The 21,928-nt window shown below is 37.3% G+C and overlaps 1 protein-coding gene across 1 annotated transcript in view; it reads right to left on the bottom strand.

Moving 5' to 3' along the window:
* The window catches only part of CENPE (centromere protein E), a gene marked incomplete at both ends in the record, with an annotated part of 36,404 nt that overhangs the window by 1,394 nt on the left and 13,082 nt on the right, over positions 1 to 21,928 (bottom strand). The window contains 25 exons of the mRNA XM_084204017.1: positions 199 to 358; positions 926 to 1,023; positions 1,541 to 1,653; positions 2,234 to 2,437; positions 3,052 to 3,273; positions 4,351 to 4,560; positions 5,064 to 5,270; positions 6,449 to 6,661; positions 7,853 to 7,999; positions 8,076 to 8,276; positions 10,598 to 10,828; positions 11,611 to 11,769; positions 11,883 to 12,170; positions 13,025 to 13,234; positions 13,761 to 13,991; positions 14,774 to 14,932; positions 15,046 to 15,339; positions 15,899 to 16,108; positions 16,578 to 16,736; positions 16,885 to 17,196; positions 18,002 to 18,316; positions 19,786 to 19,940; positions 20,404 to 20,581; positions 21,178 to 21,312; positions 21,677 to 21,775. Of these exons, the coding sequence (XP_084060143.1) occupies positions 199 to 358; positions 926 to 1,023; positions 1,541 to 1,653; positions 2,234 to 2,437; positions 3,052 to 3,273; positions 4,351 to 4,560; positions 5,064 to 5,270; positions 6,449 to 6,661; positions 7,853 to 7,999; positions 8,076 to 8,276; positions 10,598 to 10,828; positions 11,611 to 11,769; positions 11,883 to 12,170; positions 13,025 to 13,234; positions 13,761 to 13,991; positions 14,774 to 14,932; positions 15,046 to 15,339; positions 15,899 to 16,108; positions 16,578 to 16,736; positions 16,885 to 17,196; positions 18,002 to 18,316; positions 19,786 to 19,940; positions 20,404 to 20,581; positions 21,178 to 21,312; positions 21,677 to 21,775 (4,910 nt within the window). The remainder of the gene's footprint in view (positions 1 to 198; positions 359 to 925; positions 1,024 to 1,540; positions 1,654 to 2,233; positions 2,438 to 3,051; positions 3,274 to 4,350; positions 4,561 to 5,063; positions 5,271 to 6,448; positions 6,662 to 7,852; positions 8,000 to 8,075; positions 8,277 to 10,597; positions 10,829 to 11,610; positions 11,770 to 11,882; positions 12,171 to 13,024; positions 13,235 to 13,760; positions 13,992 to 14,773; positions 14,933 to 15,045; positions 15,340 to 15,898; positions 16,109 to 16,577; positions 16,737 to 16,884; positions 17,197 to 18,001; positions 18,317 to 19,785; positions 19,941 to 20,403; positions 20,582 to 21,177; positions 21,313 to 21,676; positions 21,776 to 21,928) is intronic.

Below are 21,928 nucleotides of genomic sequence, written 5' to 3'. Positions count from 1 at the left end.
AAGAAAGGAAGCAATTTAAAGTTCAAAAGGCCTTTATGGCTTTTTAAGCCATAAAACATTAGCTTTAAATAAAAGTTTATGATGTGAAATCTAAAATTAATGGTTACTCACTTCCATAGGTCTCCCAGAAAAAAACACTTATGATGTACACAAATACAACAAAGGATTTGACATGGTGCTAGTCAGCGATCCACTTACCTCAGTAGAAGGTCATTTTGTTTCTTCAGCTGCAAGTTCTCTTTCTGTAGCTTGGCTTGTTCAGATTTTAGAACAAGTATTTGTGTGCTCTGCACAATACCACTACCACCACCACAAGTAAGGGGTATTTGGGATTGCTGAGGATCTGCTTCTTTCAGCACTAGAAAACAGATTTATACATGTGTGTACATTATTTGGAGAGTGCTTAAAACCAAACCAATACCAAACCAATGTTTTAGCCTATTCCTTCTTGTGGTCTTATATTTGAAACTTCATTGGGTTACAAGTGCCATTACAACAGTTACTCTTTTTTCTTCACAAAATACACCTCCCAGTATTCAGACTGCCAGGGAGATATTAAGAAACATGACAGATTGTTCACTGGGCCATTTAGAGGCAAACTAGTTATTGTTCCAGGTATGTCATAGTTTTGATTAGAACTAGGTATTTATAGGTCAAGGAGAAAGTAGCAACATGAGCTACTACCACTGCAGCTTATCCCTCCACAAGGGCAAACGTGCCTGGAGAAAAACACAAGAACTGCTGTGATTCTGATGCAGTTCATATGCAGCTAATGTAATCTACTTTCCATCTCATCTTCCAATGCACCCAGTTCTCCTCATACCCTCTGAGTACAAGGCCTGCATCTCGATCTGGTCTTCAGATATTTAGCCTCCAAACTCAGTGTTTAACATGAAAGAGCCCCTTCTATTTATCTTGAATTTACCAGTAACATCTTGCTCTTGGTGTGCTCTCCTCAGTTCTTCTTTTAGCTTTGTTAACTGTTGCTCTCGGTGTTCTGCAAGGGCTTTATAATTAGCAAGTCTATATGAAGCAGGGAGGGGAAATAAAAATAAAAATCAGAAAACCTCAGTTTAATAGTTATTCCGGTTTCAGTTGGATTCCAATGAGCTATCAAGTACAAGACAAGTATACACTACACACGTTACACAAGAAAAACTACATAAGCCTGGTTGTCAGATTTTGGATAAAGTGCATCCAAAATTTGGACTAACTATTTTTGGTGTATCCTGCTCTCTAGTGAAGTAGAGAAAGTGCTTTCAGTTATTGCTTTCCCCTAGCCTTCTTTTGTAAGAACAGTTATTTCATTTATGGCTGAACACAGCTGATTGAGAAATTTTGGTGGGTATATAAGGGAACAACCCTATATACCCACCAACTTGGTGTAAGCAACCCAAGTTGCCTAGAGATTTTACTTTCTCTAACCGTAAAAACTTACAACACCTCAAGCTAAATGCTTACTTCTTCTTATGTGGGAAAAGAGCGACGTAGAATCTAAGAATTAAGTAGTTGAGAATTGCAAGATAAAATTCGAACTTACTTCACTTCAAAGGAGTTGGATTGTTTCATTCTTTCCAGATCACATTTTACCAATTGTGTTTTGAGATGATCAATTTCGTCTTTGTACAGCTCAGCACCTTTATCTAATTTTGCCTGAAAATAAAATATTTAGTTCAAATAAGGGCTTTTTACTGAGCAATGAAATTAAGGGATGTTTATCTTGTATCTTTTACTATGATCTGCTAGATTTTGCAGGACAAGACCAGGAAAAGGAAATTATTTTTCTATAAGGTGGCTCACATTACCAACTGGCGCTATAGTAGCAGTTGGTATCCTACACTGCTGTATTATGTGAAACCATATTTTAGCAAGTTTTGCTGACTTCTGTGCAGATATAAATCTGGAAATTCTAAATTAGCATGTAAATATTAAGTAAATAGCTCATGCTTCAGTTTAAAAGTTTTAAAATGTTTCAAGTATTTCAGTATTTCAAGTATGCATCACATACAAGTGACATATTTAGTTTCTGTTTTGGATTCTAAATGTTGCCACTGATGGTTGCACTGGTAGAATGGAAACTGGCTGCTAAACAAGCAAGTGGAATTTACTCTAGGAATGCCATACCGAACAAATACATTGACTGGAGAGCTATGTTTCACCTACAACTGTTGTCAAGCACGCTTTGTGTCTTTAATCGGAGGAGAAAGAGAAGAGTGAAGTATTTTGCTCTTACCTGAAGACTCTGTTTCTCTGTTAAGGCAGTCTTGAGGCAATTATCCATCTCCTTCAGTTTGGCTTGCAGTTGGGTGAGCTCACTTGTCTCTGTTCTTATTCTTATCTGTGCTTGTAACCTGCTTATCCTGTCATCTTTCTCTTTGACACTTTCTCCGACTTCATTTATTACATTTTCTAAGTTCTGAATTTTTACTTCCATAGCCTATTGAGATACATTAATCAATCAGTTATGAGCAGTTATGTCAAAAGACAGTAAAGTACATGGTCATTCTTAGCAAGAACTAGCAAAATCCCAAACTACACAAAAAAAATCCAACTCTACAGGCTCTATGGCAACTCTTCATGTCCAAGTCACTGTTTTGTGTCACCTTTTAATAGTCTAGAACACTTAAGTCTAAGAAAAGAAAAAGTGCTTTGGAGAAGGGTAACTGTGGCATAAAAACAGGAGAGAAAATGAATTCTCAATTCTTGAGATTAAATAGAGAATTCTTCTCCAGCTTCATGTATAGTGAATACCATATACTTACAGGAAGCATCAAGAGTATCACCCTAATAAAGTCAATACTTCAAAAGCAAATAAAAGCTTTACTCAACATCTATTTGTGTACAGAAATCAAGCCATTAAAATAATCATGTTACAGGCAAGAGCTCAAAATTCCACTTTGGAAATAAAAGAGCTACTAAAATAAAGTGCACTCTATTTGTATTGTGGCAGCATAGATTTACAGTTGCCATCAATCCTTATTTTCAGTTTGGAGTACTCTCCCTTAGAAAGCAAGCATCAAAGAAGCTTTCCTTAGAAGGAAGTATTGGTACCTTTTTGTCTTGTTCTGCAGCCTTTAATTTATTATGAAGTCTATAATTTTCTTCTTCTAATGCCAGACTGGCAGAGCCACCAGGGGCCAGTTTTTCTTTTAGAGTGTTTAGATCCTGAAGCAACTCTTCATTTTTCTCTTTTCTCTGTTTTAATTCAACATCAGCATTTTTACTATAATCAGCAGTTCTGGCATTCAGCTCTGAAGAAAGTTCAAGGAGTATCTGAAAATCAGTAGCATCACACAGAATAATTTTTTAATCCACTAGAAATATGGCAAGTGAAGAAACAGGAAGTACCTTAGCCTATATTATTTTCAAATTCTTGTTTCAGTGCCCCATTTGACAATGCTTGGTGTCAGAAATAGTATCATTATCACTCAAAGAACAGTTTCATTTACAGAAGAAAGGGAGGCAGGAAGGGGCACAAGAGAAGATGATAGTGTATTGCAGGTTTACCAGTATTTCTGCATTAACTCAAACTCTAATATTAGAGAAACAAAAGGAACTATATTGGGAAGACTTCTTGAAAAAGTCAGCCACAGAAAACCGTAATTATTCAGAGATTTTTCTAACTAGATTGTATTCACTGACTAAAGTAAACCTACACATTGGACTGTTCTAGAAACCCACATGTTTAACATGTCAGATAAATAAAAACTTCACAATTGTCAGGAAATTACAATGTTTTACTAGATTTTGGTTTGTTTGTTAAAAGCTTTGATCCACATAATATTAGGGTCCAGAAATTCTTCCAAAAACCTTGCCGATACTGCAAAATCCCAAAAATGTCAAGACTAACTACTGACTCTACAGAAGAAACTTTTAAAAATAGGCTAAACTTAAGATTTAATCAGAAAGATGAAATCTTGTGAAATGCTGTTCATGATGCACTAAACACTGAAAAATGCTGTCAAGAGTTCCAAAAGAGGCAAGCAGTAAGCCTAAGAAAGAAAGGAGTGTAAATGTAAATTTAACTGTGTTTCAAAAATGGCTATAGTAGTTTTGATAAAGTTTGGCAAGAAAAGCAACATTTTCCAGAATTCAGACTAATAAAACTCCAAATAAACAACCCTACTCCCATTTATTACATAGAAAGTCTTTTAGAAAGCAAGTTTTCAAGTTTAACAAATCTTTAAAAATCTTTTAAGTATTCCTACGACTTACAGTTAAAGCATGAGTAAATGCTGATAATAAATGAATGATAATTCAAGAGCCTTTTTTGTGTTTTGTTTTCAATCATAGGCATTTGCAGAGTGCTTACACAAAATACATTTCTGATTTTATAACATTTAATTTTACCTTCACTTTAGGAGTCCAGAATTTAAAGACCTGCATGAGTCTCTCATTATCTTTTTTTAGTTCTTCTTTCAGTTCCTCTGCATCCCAGCGAGTTTCTGAACAAGCTTCCCAGAACTCTATTGTTTCTTTTCTAGCACTTTGTTCCCGTTCTAACTCTGCTTCTATGCAGAGAATTTCATTTTCCATTTCTGATACATCTTTGAGAATGCTCTTTAAAAAAAAGGAATTAAAAGTTAAGTACTGGTTTGATTATCACATGTCTAAATAGACCTTCTGTCCTCTCAGCTATCAGTATAGCAGGAAGTCTGTTTTAGCATCTAATTATCATATAAAAGGAGTTTTGCTACACTTAAAAATTACACCCTATTGGGAAAGTGAGAAGACAATCCATGCTCCTGGGGCAGGTGGAAGAAGGGGGAAAAAAGTGCTTATCAGCAAAAGTTTATTCCATTGTTTTAGAACAAGTCATCTTGGTATTGGATAGTATGTATTGTAGAGGGCAAATAAGTAAATAACAGTACCAACTATTTTCTAACCTAATAATTTTGAACCTTCTTATTATAGAACTAGTAGTAGAAAGAAATATCTCTATTCCTTCATCCCCCTTAAGAGAAGTTTTAACAGACAAACCCAATGCCATTAGATTCCCACCACCACATGACCCCATGCCTTGGAATGGGTTTTTATTGTATATTTTTTTTCCCAAATATTACCTCTGCATCCAAGTAGAAACTCTGCAGCCCTTCACACCTATTTAACTCTTGAGATAGTTCATTCTGCTTCAAATTAATCTTCCTGAGACATTGAATCTGTGACTCTAGGTGATCTTGTTTTCTCTTTTCCTCAAGCAATTCCATTTCATATTTGTGAACAGTAGTGTGATATTCTCTTCTCTTTGTGCAAACAGAGCTGAACAGAAGCTGTTGCAGAAGCACAGGATGTATCAGTGAGCCTGTTTTAAAATGGTACCCTGCATCCAGCTAAAATACAGTATTTTATAATTCAACCTATTTACTCTCTGAGCCTCTAAATGTCCAGGATAACTAACATGACTAAGAGAATCAGGTTCACATGTGCATTATAGTAATGGTGTGTAAAACTTTTAGCTGAGACAGCACTTTTCCAGTATGCTATTTCTGTAGACTTCAAAAAAGCCAAGAAGTCTAAAAGGCTCTAGACATTCTTCCACAAATCTAAACTTGGAAAAACAAAGTAAAGTTTTCTTTTTTATATTTATTTTCTCTTGGAGTTGTGAAAGGTGCAGATGATCGATGAGAATAATATCACTATGCTTATTTAAAACTTTATTCTAGCAGAGCTTGCTAGTTGAATCTTAAACATCTTTAACCATGAAAGTTAAAAGCCAACTATGGGAAAAAATTAAACCTAAAATAGCTGTGTTAAGTTATAAAATGAGGACCTTTAGAATATTAGTTCAGCTTCCAAGTTAATGGTTATTTGTAGACATCACTGACTCCCAAGAACCTCAGCCTCTCTCTCTAGGCCTGTGCATGTTTCCATGCTTGAACTAAATACCCCAGCCCATAATATTTCATGGTAAATAAAGAAACAGAAAAACACTCTTGTAATTTACTGTACTTCTGCATATGCTAACAGGAATTCTTCCCCAACTACGCTTAACCTTTTTGCTAATAATTTTAGCCCAATGGAGAAACTCATTCCAAACTGGTGAAGGCTGTAAAATCAAACTACTGGGGCAGTTTTGCAGAGTAAGCATGACATCTTGCATGTCTCTTTCCCCCACAGAGAAATAGTCATCTATTATTTCATTTATAGAGTACAGAAAGAAAATTTCATTTTCCAATTAAAATGGAATAATATTAATGAAATAATTCTGTGCAAAGCAGCCGAACTACAGTTAAAAACTAAGTTTGATTTGCATAACTAAGTAGTTGCAGTTTTCTGAGATTGTAAAGCAATTACTATCAACTTATTTTCTCCAGTGTATGGATTCTCAAAACCCAAAGCTAGAGTATATAAAATCCTAGCTATTACCATTGAGAGCTTATTTAAAAAAACCCCAAACCCAATTCCAAGCAATATGAAGCATCCACATATAAGCATTATAAGTTGGTACCTTCAATTTGGTAAATAACTTCTGGAGATGAGTGTTCACTTCCTCATTTTTAGTTTGAAGTGTTTTGACTTGTTTACTCTGCTCCAGTGTAAGCTGAGGCAGTATCACAGCTATCAGTGCTTTTTGACTGTTCAGTTCACTCTTTAGCTTAAGAGACACTGTAGAGAGACATTCATATCTCTTCCCCATGCTTGGAAATTTCTCAAGAAGCTCCTAAATGCAAGAGAAACAAATTTTAATTCATTCACAATAAGGAAAAGCGTGATTAGCTATAAACAGAAACATAAAATAAATTACCTGACTCCAGGACTAACCCCTACAGTATGTACTGGTTTTACAACAGAAGAAGTTAATTATAATTAAGACTTCAGTTTTGACTTGCCATGGGGATATGACAAAAACACTAATCCAGGCACAAACCCAGATAATTATCAAGGCAAAGTGCTTCTGTTTGAGGTTCAACAGGTGAACTGCCAGGTCACAACACACACCCCAGGCAGTGCTACAGGCTGGGGGAATAGTGTCTGGAAAGCTTTCCAGCAGGAAAAGACCTGGGAGTGCTGGTCAACAGCTGGCAGAACATGAGCCAGCATGTGCCCCAGTGGCCAAGGGCATCCTGGCTCGTGTCAGCAATAGTGTGGCCAGCAGGACTATGGATCAGCACTAGCAAAGCCACACCTCAAATCCTGTGTTCAGTTCTGGGTCACTCACCACAAAAAGAACATTGTGGTGCTGGGGAGTGCCCAGAGAAGGGCAATGGAGCTGAGGAAGGGCCTGGAGCACAAGTCCTGTGGAGTGGGTGAGGGAGCTGGGGTGTTTTAGCCTGGAGAAAATGAGACTGCGGGGAAGACCTTACCACTCTACAACTGCCTGAAAGGAGAGCGTAGCCCTCTTGGGGGGGTCAGCCTCTTTTCTCCAGTAACATGTGATAAGTTGCACTAAGGGAGGTTTAGACTGTTATTAGGAAAAATTTCTGAATTGAAAAGGCTGTCAAGTACTGGAACAGGCTGCCCAAGGAAGTGGTGGAATCACCATCCCTGGAGCTATTTCAAAGATGCCAAAGACATTTGGCACTTAGTTACACAGTTTAGCAGTGATCATGGCAGAGCTGGTTTAAGGGTTGAAGTATATAAGAGGTCTCTTCCAACCTAAATGATTCTATGACCCTACATGACTAGTTATTTTCATTGGGGTGGCTGGACAGTAATGAAAGCAAGTGAGATGTTCTGTGAGCATTAAGTTGATATGCAATCACGGAACAACAACAAATCAACCGAACCAATGGTATGCAGCATCTTGGCAAGATATGCAAACCACTTTATACATATTGCACAAAAGGCTTATGGTCCATGACAAGTGTTCTTAAGTTTCTATGTGCACCCTTAAAACAGAAAAAAAGCTTACCTTAATTTTCAAGGTTTTTTCTGTCAAGCTGTCATAGGCCATCTGCTCTGCAATATCCACTGGGTTTACCTGAATGGACATATTGTTCAGGTTTCTCTGCTTCAGTTGTTCTAAAGCCTCTTCCAGTTTTGCCTTTGTTTCAACACACTAAAATAAAAACATATATTTAAGTAGCAGTTAAGAGAAGTTATTCATAACTCAGATATGAAATTGCAACACTCACCACCTCAGAATTTCTTTGCAATTCTGTCTTGAGCTGGTCCCGCTCAGACCTGACATCCAGAAGAAGTTTTCGTAGCTCATCTTTTTCACGATTAACTGATGAGATTTGTTCTTTAAGTTGTAAAGAGTGACTAGTTCTTTCAGCTAATAACTGATCCTTCTCGCATGAGACACTATTTAATGTCTCAGTTAACTGTTGAATCTACAATGAACAGTGGAGAAAAATGCAAATCACAATTTGGTGGTTGTGGTCTTTATACACCCTATGAAGTATTCAAATCAGCTGTGTCAAATACAAAAATCACAGTTCTTAATTACTAAAATTCACACTAGCAGAAAGAAAAGTTTAAAAATAATTCTGTTGCTCTAATAGCATAGAAAAAAATTTACAAGGAAGAGGATCAGCAAGACACCTGAAAGGTTTACATCAGTCAACTTTGGTTTTCTATAAAGCAAGCAGAGTCAAAGGAAAAGGCAATCAACATATGTCTATAACACGAGAAAATTAAAGTAAATAGAAGATGAGCACATAAAATGGACAATATCTTTATATTTCCTCTACTGGAGAGTAATATTTGCTAAACTGAAGCAATGCTCAATTATACTCTTCGATCTACAAAGGAACAATTTGACAGGTGAAAAGCTGCAAAGCAAACACTACAAAAAGCATGAGTAGGCCAGAAGCAAGTGCAAGACTTTCAGTCATTGTCCGGTATTCAGAAAGTGTGCAAAGCACCAAGGATTCAAAATCCAGTTAAGTTCATGCTGTCTACACAGTGTCATTTAAAAAGGTGGAACACTTGTTCAGTTACTGATTATGATATTAAAAATGCACACATATGATAAATTTACATTCATTCTAAAATTGGACCAAACCAACAGGTTACAAGGCTGAGATCAGTAGACAATGTTAATACTAAACATCAGTAAACAAACATAGACAAAATCCTTTGCCCATGGAACATATATGTTTAACAACCATAAAGCTGATGGGCTGAGAATAAAAATCAAGAAGTTTGTGTAAAGGTTTAGCATATGAGTAATAAAACATCAGAATACAAAATCGTAACAAAACACCAAAACTCCTCACCTGGCTTGTTAGGCTGTCCTTCAAACTCTCTGACTGCCTCTGAACCTTTAACAAGTGTTCTTCCCTTTCTCTACAAGTCTCTACCATTTGCTGAAGCTCATCCTTCTCCTTGTGAAGTGAAGCGATTGTCTCAAGCTGCTCACTCATTGTCCTTTCAGTTAGTTGCTTTTCTGCCACGAGGTCGCCATACTCAGCTGAGACACGAGTCAGGTTTTCAGTGACTTCAGCGAGCTGGAAAGAACAAATCCAAACCAGTATTGGTATTTGTAATGACCTCCTGCATGGGCAAAAACTACTTGATGCTTTGGAGAAAAACCAACCAGGAACATTAAAGTTCCTAAAGTTTTCTTGTCCCAGCAGTGAAGTTTAGATTGAAGAGAGTTATTGGGTCATCATGCAGAAGCACAGCCTGTACGTACGGGTGGTTGGAAATGGATTGATTTAACGAAGAGAATACCCCCAGTGGTCTCCTGCTATAGGAAGCCAAAAAACAAAAAAAACCAATTTTGCCCAAAAAAACCAATTTTGCCCAAAAGCCACAGTGCTTCTGTCCCAGTGGATGGCAAAAGTAAAACGTGGGAACACATGCAAGACATTCTACATCATAAAAACGCCTCAGTTGCTCTATCCATTGTAGACAGGAGACATTACAGAGAGTTATAAATGAAGCCTACAACCCACACTGGCTTCAGACATGAAAACAAAAGGTAGAGAACAAATTTATAAGAGTGTAATAAATTGAAGTATGACCTAAGCTCTCCTAAAGTGGCTCACAGATCTTCAGAATTAGATAGCTAAATTGCATTACTGGAATGCATAACACTTAAAACTCGGAAAATAGAGAAAGATTAAAGTGCATAAATTCTAAATGAAATTCATTCATTCAGCACCAAGACATATTTAGAAACAAATAATGGGTTTCTTTAGTACATCTACTCTAGCCCTACAAACTGAAGTTACCAGTAGACATGGACTACCAAAGTCAGCAGAACTTGTAACTTTCTTGACAACTTCTACTGCAGTTAATCAGTTTTTTCCTTCAATGCCCTGTGCACCTTCAGGAGCATGCAAAGCAACAAGGATTCAAAACCCAGTTAAGTTCATGCTGTCTACACAGTGCCTTTTAAAAAGGTGGAAAGTGCGTTCAATTACTGATTTTTGTATTCAGTATGCACTCAGACAAATTCACATCCATTCTAAAACTGGACCAATCCAATGGGTTACAAGGCTGAGACAAGTTGAGGATGATATTGCTAAATATCAGTAAACAAACTTGGACATAACACTTTGCCCATGTTCATGCTTCTTTGTCAAGACAAAAATGATCCTCTGAGAATTAAAAATTAAACAGGATTTAGGTGGAACAAGAGTTTGGCACAGAAGTTACAAAACAATAGAATAGATAATAGTGACTAAACACCAAAACTCCTCACCTGGCTTGTTAGGCTGTCTTTCAAACTCTCTGACTGCCTCTGAACCTTTAACAAGTGTTCTTCCCTTTCTCTACAAGTCTCTACCATGTGCTGAAGCTCATCCTTCTCCTTGTGAAGTGAAGCGATTGTCTCAAGCTGCTCACTCATTGCCCTTTCAGTTAGTTGCTTTTCTGCCACGAGGTCGCCATACTCAGCTGAGACACGAGTCAGGTTTTCAGTGACTTCAGCGAGCTGGAAAGAACAAATCCAAACCAGTATTGGTACTTGTAATGACCTCCTGCATGGGCAAAAACAACTTGATGCTTTGGAGAAAAACCAACCAGGAACATTAAAGTTCCTAAAGTTTTCTTGCCCCAGCAGTGAAGTTTAGATTGAAGAGAGTTATTGGGTCACCATGCAGAAGCGCTGTCTGTACATACGGGTGGTTGGAAATGGATTGATTTAACGAAGAGAATACCCCCAGTGGTCTCCTGCTATAGGAAGCCAAAAAACCAAAAAAACCCCAGTTTTGCCCAAAAGCCAATCAAATGTCAGTGCTTCTGTCCCAGTGGATGGCAAAAGTAAAACGTGGGAACACATGCAAGACATTCTACATCATAAAAACGCCTCAGTTGCTCTATCCATTGTAGACAGGAGACATTACAGAGAGGTATAAATGAAGCCTACAACCCACACTGGCTTCAGACATGAAAACAAAAGGTAGAGAACAAATTTATAAGAGTGTAATAAATTGAAGTATGACCTAAGCTCTCCTAAAGCGGCTCACAGATCCTCAGAATTAGATAGCTAAATTGCATTATTGGAATGCCTAACACTTAAAACTCGGAAAATAGAGAGAGGTTAAAGTGCATTGTTGATTCCAAATAATATTCATTCAGCACCAAGTCATAATTAGCTATAAATAATGGGTTCCTTTAGTACATCTACTGGAGCTCTACAAACTCAATCTGCAGTAGACATGGCCTAGCAAACGCAGCAGAACTTGTAATTTTCTTGACAAGACTGCTTCTGACCTTCTGCTGCAGCTCATCAGTTTTTTCCTTCAATGCCTCTTGTGCCTTCGAGAGCTGATTTTCTTTCTCTGAAACACTTCCTTTCAGCTCCACAATCTTCTCCTGATGCTGTCCAAGAGATTCACGAGTACATCTCAACTCCTCCTGCATCTCTGAGTTCTTTGGACACAATTAAAAAAGTACAGTAACACATTAACACCTGACCCCCACTTCCAAAATCTAAGCAATCTACTAGAGCTTTTCTCCTATGGGAAGAGAGCTGCTTTTATTACCTTGCTAATGGTCTCCTGTAGCATTTCCCTTAGCTGGTCTCTCTCATTCTGGAGATTTTCCAGTTGCAACTTAAAATCATCAGCATCATCTCCTTCTGTCTGGACGCTGACTTCCTGGGAGTCAAGTGGTTTTGGAATAACATCTGTTCTCCCCATTTTTTCACATTCCCCTTGATATTCACTGGCCTTTGCTTCCTCCATTTCATGCAATTTCTTTTGTGCCTGGCTCAGCTCTTCTCTCAGAAGAAATAACTCCTGCTCCACAGATTGTCCTTGAATTAGTGGTATCTATTTTGTAAGAGAGTCAAGTAAACACATTCAGGATGCAGCTTTAGGAAAAACTTATCTGACACCTTTGACAGGTTGATTATGTACAACACACAGCAACACTGCTTTAGGCAGATTTGCACTTTTTTTAGAGTATTAAAATTTGAGAAAGTCCATATTCAGTTTAAGTTTCTTGAAATAAGAGACATGTGATAATAAAACTTGAAACAAAAGCTTCTAAAAGAAGTTTTCAGGAGCAGTATTTCACAAGCTCTCCCATCTCAAAACTAGAGACCTTATCTCTATTTCTAGTCTCAACAGTATAAAATGCTAGTTAGGCCCAGAAAATTATTTACTTGAAATTGGTCCACAGCCTCTTTAGTATTAAAATATATGCAAATATGTTACTTTTCTATTGAAGTTTACATTATATATATGTGTGCCTCTGTTTGTGAATATATATACACACACACACCCCCAAACACAGACGTACAATCAACACACACAGTTATAGAAAGTGTTGCTTGCAGTGTCCCTTCCACTGGAAAAGGACAGAGTCAGTTCTACCTGTGCTTTAAAAAAACAGAATTACTCTGTACAGATGAGCAAATTTTAGCTTAGGCTAACTTGATTATAAGACTTATCCATGCACAGATCAATGCAGAACATCACCATCCTATATCAAGGAAAGATTTTACTAACAGAAAAACATTTGTCACATTCTGGTACCAGATGTCCATCCATAAAAATATGGGGTGTTATATCTCAAGTAAATAATAAATTTGCTCTTTAACGGTCTACAGCTTCTGCAAATTCTCTCACTCAAGCAAAAGTTCAAATAAGCAAGCTTCCCATTACAGCTTTAGCGTAATTACCAAAGTTCCTTCCTCCAACTCCTCCTTTCTCAAAAGCAAACTGTCCAGCTTCTCCTGCAATGAACGGTTCTCTTGTGTAAGGAGAATGATTTGTTCCTTTTGCACCTGAAGCTGATCATTTTCTCTACAGCTATCCCTTTCTGATTTTTCCTCAGCAAGCTGATCTCTCTCAGATGTGATGATTTTCAATTCTTCTGTCATTTCTGAGATCTATTAAAAATATGCAAAGACAGCATTTTCATCAATTCAATAAAGAATTAAATGCCAAAGTTTTGTTTGATTGACTCTCCTACAGTGTTACTAACGTCAAACCAGTAGAACCAAAGTAGAACATCTTCCAAATCAAATCTGTTATTCAGAGAGCATGAAAAGCACCAAGGATTCAAAACCCAGTTAAGTTCATGCTGTCTACACAGTGTCTTTTAAAAAGGTGGAAAGTGTGTTCAATTACTGATTTTTGTATTCAATAGGCACTCAGACAAATTCACACACATCCATTCTAAAACTGGACCAATCCAATGGGTTACAAGGCTGAGACAAGTTGAGGATGATATTGCTAAATATCAGTAAACAAACTTGGACATAACACTTTGCCCATGTTCATGCTTCTTTGTCAAGACAAAAATGATCCTCTGAGAATTAAAAATTAAACAGGATTTAGGTGGAACAAGAGTTTGGCACAGAAGTTACAAAACAATAGAATAGATAATAGTGACTAAACACCAAAACTCCTCACCTGGCTTGTTAGGCTGTCTTTCAAACTCTCTGACTGCCTCTGAACCTTTAACAAGTGTTCTTCCCTTTCTCTACAAGTCTCTACCATTTGCTGAAGCTCATCCTTCTCCTTGTGAAGTGAAGCGATTGTCTCAAGCTGCTCACTCATTGCCCTTTCAGTTAGTTGCTTTTCTGCCACGAGGTCGCCATACTCAGCTGAGACACGAGTCAGGTTTTCAGTGACTTCAGCGAGCTGGAAAGAACAAATCCAAACCAGTATTGGTATTTGTAATGACCTCCTGCATGGGCAAAAACAACTTGATGCTTTGGAGAAAAACCAACCAGGAACATTAAAGTTCCTAAAGTTTTCTTGCCCCAGCAGTGAAGTTTAGATTGAAGAGAGTTATTGGGTCACCATGCAGAAGCACAGCCTGTACATACGGGTGGTTGGAAATGGATTGATTTAACGAAGAGAATACCCCCAGTGGTCTCCTGCTATAGGAAGCCAAAAAACCAAAAAAACCCCAGTTTTGCCCAAAAGCCAATCAAATGTCAGTGCTTCTGTCCCAGTGGATGGCAAAAGTAAAACGTGGGAACACATGCAAGACATTCTACATCATAAAAACGCCTCAGTTGCTCTATCCATTGTAGACAGGAGACATTACAGAGAGGTATAAATGAAGCCTACAACCCACACTGGCTTCAGACATGAAAACAAAAGGTAGAGAACAAATTTATAAGAGTGTAATAAATTAAAGTATGACCTAAGCTCTCCTAAAGTGGCTCACAGATCTTCAGAATTAGATAGCTAAATTGCATTATTGGAATGCATAACATTTAAAACTCGGAAAATAGAGAGAGGTTAAAGTGCATTGTTGATTCCAAATAATATTCATTCAGCACCAAGTCATAATTAGCTATAAATATTGGGTTCCTTTAGTACATCTACTGGAGCTCTACAAACTCAATCTGCAGTAGACATGGCCTAGCAAACGCAGCAGAACTTGTAATTTTCTTGACAAGACTGCTTCTGACCTTCTGCTGCAGCTCATCAGTTTTTTCCTTCAATGCCTCTTGTGCCTTCGAGAGCTGATTTTCTTTCTCTGAAACACTTCCTTTCAGCTCCACAATCTTCTCCTGATGCTGTCCAAGAGATTCACGAGTACATCTCAACTCCTCCTGCATCTCTGAGTTCTTTGGACACAATTAAAAAAGTACAGTAACACATTAACACCTGACCCCCACTTCCAAAATCTAAGCAATCTACTAGAGCTGTTCTCCTATGGGAGGAGAACTACTTTTATTACCTTGCTAATGGTCTCCTGTAGCATTTCCTTTAGCTGGTCTCTCTCATTCTGGAGATTTTCCAGTTGCAACTTAAAATAATCATCATCATCATCATCTCCTTCTGTCTGGATGCTGACTTCCTGGGAGTCAAGTGGTTTTGGAATAACATTTGTTCTCTCCATTTTTTCACATTCCCCTTGATATTCACTGGCTTTTGCTTCCTCCATTTCATGCAATTTCTTTTGTGCCTGGCTCAGCTCTTCTCTCAGAAGAAATAACTCCTGCTCCACAGATTGTCCTTGAATTAGTGGTATCTATTTTGTAAGAGAGTCAAGTAAACACATTCAGGATGCAGCTTTAGGAAAAACTTATCTGACACCTTTGACAGGTTGATTATGTACAACAATCAGAGGCGCTGCTATAAAAGCACACACAGAGAAGTGTAATCAGTACATCCAATTACAAGAAGTGTTTTGTGCAATGTCCCTTTCAATGGCAGTAAAAAAGTCAGTTCTACCTATGCTTTAAAAGTCCCAATCCACCCTTTTCAGATGAGCAGTTTTGAGCTTCATCTACTTAATTATTGAACATTCCTGTGCAGATCAGTACAGATCATTACTATCCTCTATCAAGTTAATATTTTATTTATAGTCATTCTCCTACTGGATGTCCATATATATATATATACAAACACACACATTTATTTATGTAAACAATACGAGTGGCTTATATCTCAAGTAAATAATAATAAATTTGGAGTTAACGAGGTGCAGTCAAGGACCACGATCCTTTTCTGCAGTGTGCTTTGCAACTATTTCACTTAAGTGCAAGTTTAAATAAGCAAGCTTCCCGTTACAGCTTTAGCATAATTACCAAAGTTCCTTCCCCCAACTCCTCCTTTCTCAAAAGCAAACTGTCCAGCTTCTCCTGCAATGAACGGTTCTCTTGTGTAAGGAGAATGATTTGTTCCTTTTGCACCTGAAGCTGATCACTTTCTCTACAGCTATTCCTTTCTGATTTTTCCTCAGCAAGCTGATCTCTCTCAGATGTGATGATTTTCAATTCTTCTGTCATTTCTGAGATCTATTAAAAAATACGCAAAGACAGCATTTTCATCAATTCAGAATAAAATTAAGTGCTAAAGTTTTGTTTGATTCATTCTCCTACAGTATTTAACAGGCTTCTGTAATATGCTAGCATCTTAGTTGCCATTGACAATCATGTGTTACACTTCCCATTGGGACTGTTATAAATAATGAAATTTCTATTTTAAATATAAATGAGCCTCATTTCTACACTTAAGTAACCCTCATCTCCCCTTCCACTTCCCATCCAATGCCACCACTCAAATCCACAACCATGGGGCACGCCAGTTAATTTGACCATACAATACACCTCAAAGCTCTACAGAAACAGCAGTAGCTTTTCAAAACTTGGATTAGGCCTCTTTTCCTGCCCACTTGCTATCAAGAGCCCAGAAGGTTTTTAAGGACAAGCAGAAGAGACTAGAAACATTAACTGGGCTTGTTTTAATTGTTGCATAAAGTTTTACCTGTATTTGGAGGTCTTTAATGGTTTTCCCTAGTGCCTCTTCAACACTCAGAATCTGAAATTCTTTTTCAGAAATACTTTTTTCCAACTTCTTGACAGTTTTCTGGGATTCCTTCAGAGAATTTTGTGCATTTCTCAGATCTTCATGTGCCAAGATGTTCTTTAGAATACAAGAGAGAAAAATCCACAAAGAAAATACATGTATTTCGTAATATTAGTAAGCATTCCTTGATTAAAAACAACCCCACAAACTCCCACTCCTATACTCTCCTAAATATTTTAATATAGTTTAAAAGTCCTTCTCCTACCATTGAAACAGTGTCCTTTATATCCTCTCTGAGTTGCTCTCTCTCAGCTTGGAGAAACTCCTCTTTTTGCTTCAGGTTATCTCTTTCCTGGGTTAGAGTTTTTAGTTCTTCCTGACATTCTGTAAGCTGCTGCCAGACTGCCTGCAGCTCCAAATCTTTGGCCTCCAATCTCACTTCATTAATCCTTTCTTCCTCTTTTAATTGTTCCAGTTCGTTCAACTTCTGCTGAGTCCGAACAAGATTTTCTCTTAGCTCAAGAAGTTGTTTTTGCTCTGCTTCTTTCTCTTCCAGTTGTTTCATTTTGCTAGAGAGCTTTAGTTTGCAAAGGAAAAAGACAGACACTTTCATTGTAATGCATAACTCCATTATATGTACGTATTCTCACACTTTCTTTTACGAGCTTGGAAAGGAAGAAAGATGCTAGCTAGCAAGGTCATAATTTCTCTAAGTCACTGCTTATACTCTTGCCCACAATAAATAAGCATTTGTTTATGGAACCTTCCTGTGATGGCTCCTTAGCAGCAAAAATCTTACTAAAACATACACATCAAACTGTAGCATAGCTTAGGAATTATCAAAACCATAGTTGCAATATGACGGCCAGAGCAGTCCCCAAAGCTTTGTCAAAAATATATATGCTTCACTTCCCTTTCTTTAAAAATTTTTAATATTTATTTTTCCATTCTAGCCAGTGGCCAATTTCTGTTGCTATCCTCTTTGGTTTGAACAAACTCATGTTCTAGAAGGTCTCCAGTTTCCAATGAGGAAACTTTGTTTCTATGCCTTTATATAGAGTAGCTGAGAGCAGCATTGCTAGAAAAAACTTACACAAAGGTATTCCTTAAGAATGGAAAAAGAAGGATTAAAAGGTCAATTACAGGAGAATTTAGAGCAATTATATTTCTTTTCCTACAAAAAGAGTCCATTGAGCTGACTAAGCCTTCAATATACTCCTGGCACAGAGTAAGTAATACCCACTCATGCCAGAGGAAGCCAGTGATCATGTCATTTATACCTTTCAGAGTATTTATCCAAAACCGGTTTTTACTTTTTTTTTTTAGCATGATGTATTAATTCCTCAAGTCTCATATGTAAAAAGGAGCAAGCTGACACTAACCTCTAATTTCACTTCATCCAAAATTATTTTAGACTCTTGTGCTTCTTTAGATAGGCATTCTATTTGGAGCTTCATTTGTTCATTGGTTTCTGATGCAGCTATATATTTTTGTTCTATTTCTTCATGGAGCTGTTTAAGTGCTACATATTCCTCATCAGACTTTGTATATTTCAGTTGTACATCTGTGAGATTGTCTTTTGATTTTTCAATTTCTTCAGACATATGTTTAAGTCTCCTTTCATTATCAGCTACTTCAGAAAGCAGCCTTTCATTTTCCAATTTTAATAAGTGTAACTCTTCACATTTTTCAAGAATCTGCCAACAGAAAAACAATATTAATATACAGTGGTTTCTAGATCACTATTTGTCAGAACTACAGGATAAAAACCAGGTACATGTGAAGATGTAGGAAATAAAGTACAGGCAAACATACTCAATACATTGCATTTTGCTCTGTTGGGAGGGAACTGTCCAGCAAAGAATCTTTAAAAGAGAAGGATTCCCAAGTCCTGAAATCTGTGTTCTAACTCTTAGATATTCTTCAATACTTCCTATTCCCTATGTTTGAGCTAAGGCTGGACTCCTAACTGGCATTTTTACATTTATCAATACTTTCTTGATGATACTGATGCCTTGGACTGGCTACCTAGGACAGAGGCAAGACAGAGTTAGAGAATGAAGTAGCCATTTATTAAAGGCCTTTGAAGGACACACCTTGGGCAGTGCAAAAGCCTGGCAGAGGCTACACCCAAGATAGACAACAGTCCCAAGTTTTCTCAGACAGAAGTTTGGTCTCTTTGCATATCAGATATTAAATGTCCAACTATAGCTTCAGGTAAAAGTCACATTCCCCTACTTTGCTTTTCCCCCCCTCCTTGATTCACTTTTGTTTATATTTTCCTGGGCCTGAGGTAAATGGTGTGACCTTCGTTCCCAGGCCCAGGAGGATTGTTCAGTCTAAACAAAATGTGAAGAAAGCTAACAAGCACTTCATATAGAGTTCAGAGTTATACACTAATGCAGTACAGAATCTGAAAAATATAAGCACTAAAACCTTAAGGCATCAATACAGAGATGAAGTTGTTAATATCTAATTACATTTTGTGGATTAGTGGAAGTAGATCCTTGGAAGATTTGGAACATTTTGCAAAGCATTAATGAGTTTGTAGATTACTTGCCCTGAATAATTTTCACTGTACATACTTAGTAGCAAGTGGTTCTTAAAACAAAGAAAGCTAGAAAGTATTTGCACAGAAACCCTTTAAAACCTTTACAGCATACTTAGTCTACTAAACCCTTACCTGCTAGGAACTAAAAAAAGTTTCCTAACAAGTTTTCCAGAATTTGCAAGGTACATCTCTAACTTCTCAAGCAGAATTTCTGCTAAGAGATCTTGACATTTTCTCTTTGCTCAGTTACACCAAAAAAAAAAAAAAAAAAAAAAAAAAAAAAAATCCGTTCTAAAATAGTGCCCAGGATCAAACGCCATTCAACTTATACATTCAGTTGTCAGTGGTGACCACAGCAAATAGACATTCAAAGGCTGGACTAGAAAATATTGCATAATTATAGTAGTCAGTGACTGAACATATTTAAACAAACTTTTCCTCAGTACAAATATTAAATATCTGAGAAGCAACAATTTAACAAACTTAACTGTAAAATCTCAGGTGGACTCATGACAACTTTTGGCTTTAAAGCTTCATATCTAGTGAGCCTCCATTAGTACTTCACCAGTGAAGAACCATACAAAACCAAGAAAAAAGGTTAATTTTTTTTTTTACCTCTTTCTTTTGCATCTCAACTGTATTTGGTAGCAATTGAAATTCTGATAGCTCATTTACTTGTTTCTGTAGAAGTGCATTCTCTTTCAAAGCATTTTCTAGTTCTCCTTTTAAGTCAGCTGCCTTTTTTTCCAGCTCCACATGAGAAAGCAAATCTAGAAAATGAAGTTTAAGCTAATAAGCAAATGCAAGAAAAAAAGCATATTTTAAATTAAGCAGAAGATTTTTAATGCATTCTGGATGTCATTGTTGTAATTCCCAAAAAAGTACAATTTACTGTTGCCAACAATTAAAAGACTAAGCTCCTCGTCTGAACTCTGTCAGCACTTCTTAGGTTGATATCCAGTTTATTTTAGATTCTCTCCAATCTTCATTAACTTGGCTGTGCAAAATACAAAGTATTTTGCAAGCTGCAATTTTCCAGAATGTTCAAGGAAGTTCTCAAGTAGTTACTCCATGCCAGCAATACCAGATACTCTGGTTGCTTTATACTAACCACAGTCTCCATATATTGAGGAAGACCAGAGCCAAAGCCTTGCCCATCCTTCCACCATTACAGGGAAAAGGGAGGAGAGAGGGAGCAGGGAAAAAGGGAAAAGGCACCACCTGGAACAGTACCTTTTGGAACTTTACCCTCCATCAGTGAAGTTAGTCTTGTGTTTTCTTGAAATAAAGATTGCAGCTCTCTCTGCAAGTCAGCTTGCATTTTTCGGTAACTGGCTTTTCCTGCTTCTATTTGGCTTTGATATAACTGGACATCCTTTTGCATTTGGTTGTGGTTATTTAAGAGTTCATTCTTCAGGAAAACAATACAACATGCAAGTCACACACAGAGTAAAAGTCTATGTACTTGACTTTTAAATAATGCATCTGGTACATTTTCTGTTGTCACTCTGACTAGCTTTGACCTTGATAAACACGGCAGACAAAGGCACAACTTAACAACTGTCAGAGTCCTCTAACAAAACATGCCTTAGAGTTCAGGATCATAACTGCTGCTACTACTTTGTCTTTACTCTTGGAAAGCTCAAAGTAAGCTCCATCCCACTTCTGAGTCCACATCTCTTATTCTCCTTTGTTCTCTGGTAAAATTAGGTCTGAAGTCTTATGTCCTAATAATGCACTAAAGAATGCTTCTTTGATCTCTCTCTCCCTCCTGGTAAACCTAAAACTAACCACCAACTCTATGGAAAAAGCCTTTACTTTCTTTTTTATCTCCTTCCTGAAGACCCATTTTTCACAAATTGCATAATAAAAGTATTACTTAGAGTATTTGGAGAAAGCTAATGATGAGTGTTCCACCACACTGATGGCCTCTTTCACAAGCCTGGAAGCAGACAGGCCCTTAACAGCCTTTGGTGCAGCTATAAATGCAGTTCAACAAGTACTTGCCATCTTCTCCTTCAACTCCAAATTTTCACTTCTGAGAAAAGCAGATTCCTTTTTGGCATCCAAGGCTACGGCTTCGCTGTCTAAGAGGGATTTATTCAGCTGCTGAATTTCTTCAGTTAGGTTATCACAATCTCCCTGAAAAAGACAACACTCAAAGAAGCAAAACCAATAGAGTCATAATAAAGTCAGTGTGTTCATTTTAACGTGGTTAAAATGTAAGTGCAGGCTTAGAAAACTCAGTAAGTTTACTTTAAGAGGAAGAATAGCAGGTTGGTTGAGAGACAGGATAAACAGCAGCATTTCTCATAGCTTGACTTCCCCAGACTACTGCTGCATGACATGTAGTAATTAACATTTTAAACTTTGGAAAACAAAATTTCCCAAGACCTGTAGGGAAGCAGATGTTCATCATACCAAAGTTTTACATAAATTTAATCCAGCTAAGAAAAACAAATCTCTCAACCCAGTAGAAAACTCAAGTTTACCAGTGCAAGTTTACCTTTTTTTCCACTTTTTGTAGCTCTTCCACACGATTCTGTAATCTTTTTATTTTGTTGTCTTTCTCTTTCAGCTGTTCCAGTATGGAATTTTTTTCTGCCTAAAAGTTGGAGGGGAAAAAAGGAGGAAAGAAGATTGGAATGTTCAATTTGGTTTTTCAGGTCAGAATTTATCAAAACCTACACGGAAAGCATTCATGGTTCTAAGACATATCCTCCTCATAGCTGGTAAGATAAACCCGAGCACAATGATG

Source organism: Fringilla coelebs (genome assembly GCF_963513975.1).
Source record: "Fringilla coelebs genome assembly, chromosome: 4".
NCBI lineage: Eukaryota > Metazoa > Chordata > Aves > Passeriformes > Fringillidae > Fringilla > Fringilla coelebs.
The sequence above is the reverse complement of the archived record's forward strand: the minus strand, read 5'-3'. Positions and strand labels throughout refer to the sequence as shown.